The sequence below is a fragment of the Montipora capricornis genome, chromosome 10 (genome assembly GCF_036669925.1).
Source record: "Montipora capricornis isolate CH-2021 chromosome 10, ASM3666992v2, whole genome shotgun sequence".
In the NCBI taxonomy this organism is placed as follows: Eukaryota; Metazoa; Cnidaria; class Anthozoa; order Scleractinia; family Acroporidae; genus Montipora; species Montipora capricornis.
The window spans coordinates 59,043,873-59,053,284 of NC_090892.1; the positions used below are offsets into that span (position 1 = coordinate 59,043,873).

The 9,412-nt window shown below is 38.3% G+C and overlaps 1 protein-coding gene across 2 annotated transcripts in view; it reads right to left on the reverse strand.

Annotated features, from left to right (window-relative positions):
- Positions 1-7,404, reverse strand: part of LOC138019260 (uncharacterized) — a 20,081-nt gene extending 12,677 nt beyond the window's left edge. The window contains exon 1 of one of the 2 annotated variants that reach the window (XM_068865991.1): positions 6,910-7,404. In XM_068865991.1, the coding sequence (XP_068722092.1) occupies positions 6,910-7,018 (109 nt within the window). In that variant the 5' untranslated portion in view covers positions 7,019-7,404. Of the gene's footprint in view, positions 1-1,226; positions 1,408-6,909 lie in introns of those variants that run through there. The other variant, XM_068865990.1, reaches the window with a different exon arrangement.
- Between the last annotated feature and the right edge of the window lie 2,008 nt (positions 7,405-9,412).

Genomic DNA, 9,412 nt, shown 5'->3' on the forward strand with positions numbered 1-9,412 from the left:
ACTAACAGTTAAGCCTAAACAATGTTTTATGCCTAATTAGGCGTAAGGTTAGCACTTCTAAAGGATTTGGGCTTTTTCAACAATTATACATTATAACTTTAGTCAGCATTTTACATAGACCAACTTGAAAATCCAGTTCCTTTCCTAGCGTTTCAGTGTGGATTGTTGAAAACGTTGGGATAACGCCTGTGTGGCTGAAACATGTTTTGTATCCAGTGCTGTGTTTCACCCAAATGAAAACTTTGAAGACGCATTGATCAGCACGGTTGCGGAGAGTACAGACGGATGCAAAAGCTCTCCGCTTGTAGAGCAAGGATGGACAATGGAAAACGAAAATTTTTAAAACCGATGGCATCAATTTCAGTAAAAAGAGCCTGTGAAAATGCATGACAGTTGACAAGTAGGCAACAACCATGTTGGTATAAACTCCGCTTACAACGGCTAATTTTTCGAGGTGACGTTCTTGTTTCTTTCCTTAAGCGATATAAGGCGAGACTGCTGTCATAATTTTGTTAGCGAACGGGACTTTGGGCGTAATGCCCAACGAGTTTGCTAAGCAGAAATGTCTCTGATGAATCCCTTGGTCGGGATGAAACGAGCTTCGTAAAACTAACCACGAATGATGTATTTTCACAAGTAACTGTCAACTTTATGGTCAATTTTCACTCGTCAATTTGTGCGGTCTGGAATCCTTATGCGATGTAAAGCGAGATTGCTGTCATAATTTTGTCAGCGAACGGGACTTTAGGCGTGATGCCCAACGCGTTTGCCAAGCACAAAGGTCTCTGGTGAGTCTCTTGGTCGGAATGAAACGAGTTTCGTACGACTAACCGCGAACACTGTATTTCACAAGTAACTGCCTACTTTATTGTCAATTAATTTTCACTTGTGAATTTGTGCGATCTGGAATCCTTATGCGATATATAAGGTTAGATTGCTCTCATGATTTTGTTAGCAAACGGGACTTTGGGCGTGATGCCCATCGAGTTTGCTAAGCAGAAATGGCTCTGATGAGTCCCTTGGTCGGGATGAAACGAGCTTCGTAAGACTAACCTCCAACAATGTAATTTCACAAGTAGCGGTCAACTTTATTGTTGACTTTCTTGTATTTTACGAATTCAGACAAGCCTTGATGAATCATCGGCTATATATCATAAACTAAGAAAGTATTTCTGTTTTTTTCAATTTAGTTTTCGAAATGACTTTTACGGTTGACGTTTACCTACCGGTTTGCAGATGAAAAAGACTTCCGCAAGAGCTATCCGTAGAAACTTCCCACAGGAGGTTGAGAGTTGCTAAGACCGCCCAAGTGAACCAGAAAAAAGCAGTTTTCATCGCTACAGTCTTTTTCAACTGATCGAACAAGTTTCCCTGGCCACTTCCAACGGAGGATACTCCCTCTTTATGCCCTAATCCTTTATAGTGGTTTCTTTCATATTGGTAAATAAGCTATTTAATTAAATATGTACATTATATTAATTAATTTTGAGCTTTAGTTGATGGCAATGATCCATCAAGCTTTTTAAAACTCTTTATTCACGAGGCCGTTTTCGTTTTTGTTTTTTTTTCTTTTTTTTGGTTTTTGTTCTTGGTTTACTTTGTTTTGTTTTGTTTTTTAGATTATAAAATGTTTCCAAAATAGAAGAGGAATATTACGACTTCAAGGTTGGAACTGGTTTCTGCCCACACGGCTGCCAACCTACTGAACAACGTGGAATCTTTTCTTTTAATGTTATTCGTGAGGCCGTTTAACGTTTCATATAGAGACGCCAGGTTCCAAGTTAAGATAGGGTTTAACTTAAACGGTTTAGTTTTAAGATTCATTCTGTAGTTTAGTCGAAAAACGTGTGTAATGAGGTTCGCTGTTTGAAACTAAATTTCATCCGACGGACAGCCTCGGGCAACTTGTGTGAAATGGGCCATTATGTATCAAAAAATAACAAAGATTGTTTTACCGAATTTTTGCAAGGGTCCCTAGAAAATACTAACTTGGCTTTACAATTAGTAAACCTGTCTTGATTGGGCACAAATGAGCCAATTTCAGACAGCATTGACCGACAATTCGTAGGTAATTAAATAACTTCTATATATTTTATATTAATTCGCGCTTTTTTAGGGCCTCTTCATATGAGCCCGGTTGACCGGGCTGGCTCGGTTACCGAGATGAACAATATCTAGTAGCCGATATTCGCAGGCTAAGCTAATTAAAAGCCTAACCAATGCATGGAGATGGTCAAGAAACTCCGGCAAGTTCCTTTGTTCTTTGTGTTTGTTCGCATTGCGTGCATTATTTGACGAAAATGATGAAAACGTCATTGCCAGGTATATATTTTTTATTTATTTATTTGTTTGTGACAAAGAGAAACAAATACCAAATCCCAGAGTTATATGATAAAAAACAAATAAGGACTAAGGAAGTAAATTAAAGCCGTTACGAAGAAATTACCTAAAAAGTCCATCACGCATATGAAAAGCAGGTGGCACACACTTTTTTCCCAAGCATCGTCATCATCAAAATTTTTATAATTCTTTTTTGAATTAGACCTCAAGTAAGACGCCATGTTTAACTTTAAACTAAGTTCTAAACCCTTCTCTGTTGAAAATCAGCCGTCCCAAAGCAATATTCAAAAACCAACATTTGACTTGATTTGCGTTGATTGTTAATTTCAGCTTGCAATTATCCCCAGTTAGTGCTCAAGCGCTACAGAGGTTGCCTATTTACCGAGTTAGGATTCCGAGTTCGATATTATTTTTCGAGTTTGATTTCAGAGTTGGATTTCGAGTTGGATTTTCGAGTTGGTCAGTGTGAAATGAAGACTGCAGACCAGGAGTAAAATACTAACAGTTAAGCCTAAACAATGTTTTATGCCTAATTAGGCGTAAGGTTAGCACTTCTAAAGGATTTGGGCTTTTTCAACAATTATATATTATAACTTTAGTCAGGATTTTACATAGACCAACTTGAAAATCCAGTTCCTTTCCTAGCGTTTCAGTGTGGATTGTTGAAAACGTTGGAATAACGCCTGTGTGGCTGAAACATGTATCCAGTGTTGTGTTTCACCCAAATGAAAACTTTGAAGACGCATTGATCAGCGCGGTTGCGGAGAGTACAGGCGGATGCAAAAGCTCTCCGCTTGTAGAGCAAGGATGGACAATGGAAAACGAAGTCGTTTAAAACCGATGGCATCAATTTCAGTAAAAAGAGCCTGTGAAAATGCATGACAGTTGACAAGTAGGCAACAACCATGTTGGTATAAACTCCGCTTACAACGGCTAATTTTTCGAGGTGACGTTCTTTTTTCTTTCCTTACGCGATATAAGGCGAGATTGCTGTTATAATTTTGTTAGCGAACGGGACTTTGGGCGTGATGCCCAACGAGTTTATTTGCTAGCTAAGCAGAAATGTCTCTGATAAGTCCCTTGGTCGGGATGAAACGAGCTTCGTAAAACTAACCACGAATGATGTATTTTCACAAGTAACTGTCAACTTTATGGTCAATTTTCACTCGTCAATTTGTGCAGTCTGGAATCCTTATGCGATGTAAAGCGAGATTGCTGTCATAATTTTGTCAGCGAACGGGACTTTAGGCGTGATGCCCAACGCGTTTGCCAAGCACAAAGGTCTCTGGTGAGTCTCTTGGTCGGGATGAAACGAGCTTCGTACGACTAACCGCGAACAATGTATTTTCACAAGTAACTGCCAACTTTATTGTCAATTAATTTTCACTCGTGAATTTGTGCGATCTGGAATCCTTATGCGATATATAAGGTGAGATTGCTGTCATGATTTTGTTAGCAAACGGGACTTTGGGCGTGATGCCCATCGAGTTTGCTAAGCAGAAATGGCTCTGGTGAGTCCCTTGGTCGGGATGAAACGAGCTTCGTAAGACTAACCTCCAACAATGTAATTTCACAAGTAGCCGTCAACTTTATTGTTGACTTTCTTGTATTTTACGAATTCAGACAAGCCTTGATGAATCCTCGGCTATATATCATAAACTAAGAAAGTATTTCTGTTTTTTTCAATTTATTTTTCGAAATGACTATTACGGTTGACGTTTACCTACCGGTTTGCAGATGAAAAAGACTTCCGCAAGAGCTATCCGTAGAAACTTCCCACAGGAGGTTGAGAGTTGCTAAGACCGCCCAAGTGAACCAGAAAAAAGCAGTTTTCATCGCTACAGTCTTTTTCAACTGATCGAACAAGTTTCCCTGGCCACTTCCAACGGAGGATACTCCCTCTTTATGGCCTAAACCTTTATAGTGGTTTCTTTCATATTAGTAAATAAGCTATTTAATTAAATATGTACATTATATTAATTAATTTTGAGCTTTAGTTGATGGCAATGATCCATCAAGCTTTTTAAACCTCTTTATTCACGAGGCCGTTTTCGTTTTTGTTTTTTTTTTTTTCTGTTTCTTGGTTTTTGTTTTTGGTTTACTTTGTTTTGTTTTGTTTTTTAGATTATAAAATGTTTCCAAAAGAGAAGAGGAATATTACGACTTCAAGGTTGGAACTGGTTTCTGCCCACACGGCTGCCAACCTAGTGAACAACGTGGAATCTTTTCTTTTAATGTTGTTCGTGAGGCCGTTTAATGTTTCATATAGAGACGCCAGGTTCCAAGTTAAGATAGGGTTTAACTTAAACGGTTTAGTTTTAAGATTTATTCTGTAGTTTAGTCGAAAAACGTCTCTAATGAGGTTCGCTGTTCGAAACTAAATTCATCCGACGGACAGCCTCGGGGAACTTGTGTGAAATGGGCCATTATAAAATCAAAAAATAACAAAGATGGTTTTACCAAATTTTTGCGAGGGTCCCTAGAAAATACTAACTTGGTTTTACAATTAGTAAACCTGTCTTGATTGGGCACAAATGAGCCAATTTCAGACAGCATTGACCGACAATTCGTAGGTAGTTAAATAACTTCTATATGTTTTATATTAATTCGCGCTTTTTTAGGGCCTGTTCATATGAGCCCGGTTGACCGGGCTGTCTCGGTTACCGAGATGAACAATATCTAGTAGCCGATATTCGCAGGCTAAGCTAATTAAAAGCCTAACCAATGCATGGAGATGGTCAAGAAACTCCGGCAAGTTCCCTTGTTTTGTGTTTTTGTCCGCATTGCCTGCATTATTTGACGAAAATGATGAAAACGTCATTGCCAGGTATATATTTTTTATTTATTTATTTGTTTGTGACAAAGAAAAACAAATACCAAATCCCAGAGTTATATGATAAAAAACAAATAACGACTAAGGAAGTAAATTAAAGCCGTTACGAAGAAATTACCTAAAAAGTCCATCACGCATATGAAAAGCAGGTGGCACACACTTTTTTCCCAAGCATCGTCATCATCAAAATTTTTATAATTCTTTTTTGAATTAGACCTCAGGAAAGACGCCATGTTTAACTTTAAACTAAATTCCAAACCCTTCTCTGTTGAAAATCAGCCGTCCCAAAGCAATATTCAAAAACCAACATTTGACTTGATTTGCGTTGATTGTTAATTTCAGCTTGCAATTATCCCCAGTTAGTGCTCAAGCGCTACAGAGGTTGCCTATTTACCGAGTTAGGATTCCGAGTTCGATATTATTTTTCGAGTTTGATTTCAGAGTTGGATTTCGAGTTGGATTTTCGAGTTGGTCAGTGTGAAATGAAGACTGCAGACCAGGAGTAAAATACTAACAGTTAAGCCTAAACAATGTTTTATGCCTAATTAGGCGTAAGGTTAGCACTTCTAAAGGATTTGGGCTTTTTCAACAATTATACATTATAACTTTAGTCAGCATTTTACATAGACCAACTTGAAAATCCAGTTCCTTTCCTAGCGTTTCAGTGTGGATTGTTGAAAACGTTGGGATAACGCCTGTGTGGCTGAAACATGTTTTGTATCCAGTGCTGTGTTTCACCCAAATGAAAACTTTGAAGACGCATTGATCAGCACGGTTGCGGAGAGTACAGACGGATGCAAAAGCTCTCCGCTTGTAGAGCAAGGATGGACAATGGAAAACGAAGTCTTTTAAAACCGATGGCATCAATTTCAGTAAAAAGAGCCTGTGAAAATGCATGACATTTGACAAGTAGGCAACAACCATGTTGGTATAAACTCCGCTTACAACGGCTAATTTTTCGAGGTGACGTTCTTGTTTCTTTCCTTAAGCGATATAAGGCGAGATTGCTGTTATAATTTTGTTAGCGAACGGGACTTTGGGCGTGATGCCCAACGAGTTTATTTGCTAAGCAGAAATGTCTCTGATGAGTCCCTTGGTCGGGATGAAACGAGCTTCGTAAAACTAACCACGAATGATGTATTTTCACAAGTAACTGTCAACTTTATGGTCAATTTTCACTCGTCAATTTGTGCATTCTGGAATCCTTATGCGATGTAAAGCGAGATTGCTGTCATAATTTTGTCAGCGAACGGGACTTTAGGCGTGATGCCCAACGCGTTTGCCAAGCAGAAAGGTCTCTGGTGAGTCTCATGGTCGGGGTGAAACGAGCTTCGTACGACTAACCGCGAACAATGTATTTTCACAAGTAACTGCCAACTTTACTGTCAATTTTCACTCGTGAATTTGTGCGATCTGGAATCCTTATGCGATATATAAGGTGAGATTGCTGTCATGATTTTGTTAGCAAACGGGACTTTGGGCGTAATGCCCATCGAGTTTGCTAAGCAGAAATGTCTCTGATGAGTCCCTTGGTCGGGATGAAACGAGTTTCGTAAGACTAACCTCCAACAATGTAATTTCACAAGTAACGGTCAACTTTATTGTTGACTTTCTTGTATTTTACGAATTCAGACAAGCCTTGATGAATCATCGGCTATATATCATAAACTAAGAAAGTATTTCTGTTTTTTTCAATTTATTTTTCGAAATGACTTTTACGGTTGACGTTTACCTACCGGTTTGCAGTTGAAAAAGACTTCCGCAAGAGCTATCCGTAGAAACTTCCCACAGGAGGTTGAGATTTGCCAAGACCGCCCAAGTGAACCAGAAAAAAGCAGTTTTCATCGCTACAATCTTTTTTAACTGATCGAGCAAGTTTCCCTGGCCACTTCCAACGGAGGATACTCCCTCTTTATGGCTTAAACCTTTATAGTGGTTTCTTTTATATTGGTAAATAAGCTATTTAATTAAATATGTACATTATATTAATTAATTTTCAGCTTTAGTTGATGGCAATGATCCATCAAGCTTTTTTAAACTCTTTATTCACGAGGCCGTTTTCGTTTTTGTTTTTTTTTTTTTTCTGTTTTTTGGTTTTTGTTTTTGGTTTACTTTGTTTTGTTTTGTTTTTTAGATTATAAAATGTTTCCAAAAGAGAAGAGGAATATTACGACTTCAAGGTTGGAACTGGTTTTTGCCCACACGGCTGCCAACCTAGTGAACAACGTGGAATCTTTTCTTTTAATGTTATTCGTGAGGCTGTTTAACGTTTCATATAGAGACACCAGGTTCCAAGTTAAGATAGGGTTTAACTTAAACGGTTTAGTTTTAAGATTCATTCTGTAGTTTAGTCGAAAAACGTCTCTAATGAGGTTCGCTGTTGGACAGCCTCGGGGAACTTGTGTGAAATGGGCCATTATAAAATCAAAAAATAACAAAGATGGTTTTACCTAATTTTTGCAAGGGTTCCAGAAAATACTAACTTGGTTTTACAATTAGTAAACCTGTCTTGATTGGGCACAAATGAGCCAATTTCAGACAGTATTGCCGACAATTCGTAGGTAATTAAATAACTTCTATATATTTTATATTAATTCGCGCTTTTTTGGGGCCTCTTCATATGAGCCCGGTTGACCGGGTTGGCTCGGTTACCGAGATGAACAATATCTAGTAGCCGATATTCGCAGGCTAAGCTAATTAAAAGCGTAACCAATGCATGGAGATGGTCAAGAAACGCCGTCAAGTTCCTTTGCTTTGTGTTTTTGTCCGCATTGCATGCATTATTTGACGAAAATGACGAAAACGTCATTGTCAGGTATATATGTTTTTATTTATTTATTTTTATTTATTCAATATTTATCCAGGGGCATCCAATTTAGCACAGCTAGTTTAAATGGAGCCCTGACACAGCACAAAACAAAGACATAGAACATTCAAAACAAGACAAATAATTAAGTGATAAATGCAGCATGTACCGCAGGTGTTACTGTTTAAGATGCAGGCGCTTTAGTTTGATTTAAATAGGTAGTAGCCAAAACGCGGGGCCGGGGCCGGTGTTGGGGTCGGGGACGGAGTGTCTTTTTTTTGGTAGTAGCCAAACGCGGGGCCGGGGCCGGGACCGGGACCAGGGGTCGGGTTTTTTTTTTTTTTTTTTTCAAAAAATTTTTCGTTTCAATTTTTGTAGTTATTCTCCCGTACTGTTATTTTCTAATGTTCGGCATCTTTCCTTCATCTATGTTGGAAATTAGTCAAAAAATATAAGGAACGAACGGAAGCTTCGAAGGGGACATCGTTTGCTTTTCGAAAAGAATTTCCGACTGAAATTTAATACGTTAAACCAAGTCCAGAAATATATACATCGAAACTGCAAACGCGCAAATTACTTTTTCACTTTCCTCCGATCAAGAACGTTAAAGACAATCAATAGAAGAAATCAAACCATAAGATCGTGTAGATTAGAAGACACAAATTGTAATATATTCAAGAAATCAGTTGCATTCTTCTTTTAGCCTATCGCCGGCATTCCAAAACAGTAATCTACTTCTGTAATATTTTCCTTTCAGTCGACTAGTTCAACGACATATCGATCGAGCAGCTACAATAGTACGAATAAAAATCTGAAAATCTGCCGGATCCTCAGTAACGTGATCTTGCCTTAAAGTAGTGCCTCGTACGTAGGTGCGAATCACCTAGAGACACTGAAAACTCGCTGAGCTCCACATTTTAAAACCGCATTTCAATGTTTACTTCGTAAGGAACTTCTCCGCAATACAATTAAAACGAAACAGAACATAGCCATAATTCCACTATGGTCGTTACGCAAACGTTCTCAGTTGCTTGTTTTCGCAAAATTGTTCTAAGTGTGGTCGTGCTTTTTCTCGTAAAATTGGATTCGATCCCTTGAAGTCCGAATAGAATTGCTAACAAGTTCCTGTGCGACTGACTTTACTACAAACCGTTTGTGGTAAATCCTGTAAATCAGACAACAACATTGACAACAACACGAACAAACAAGCAAAAAGAACGTTGCATGACTGCGTGACGATCATCGTGGAACTGTGATTCTGTTGTTTTGTTTTTTTTTTTACGATGTGAATGTTACGATGGGACTTTGTCTTGCAGTTAGCGTGTAGTCCATAAACTCCAATTTTAGCAATTTCGGAAATTCTCTTAATTTCGAACAACAAAGTTCGATTTTTGAAAAGACAAAAAAAAGCAAAGTACGATTTTAAGAAAAAC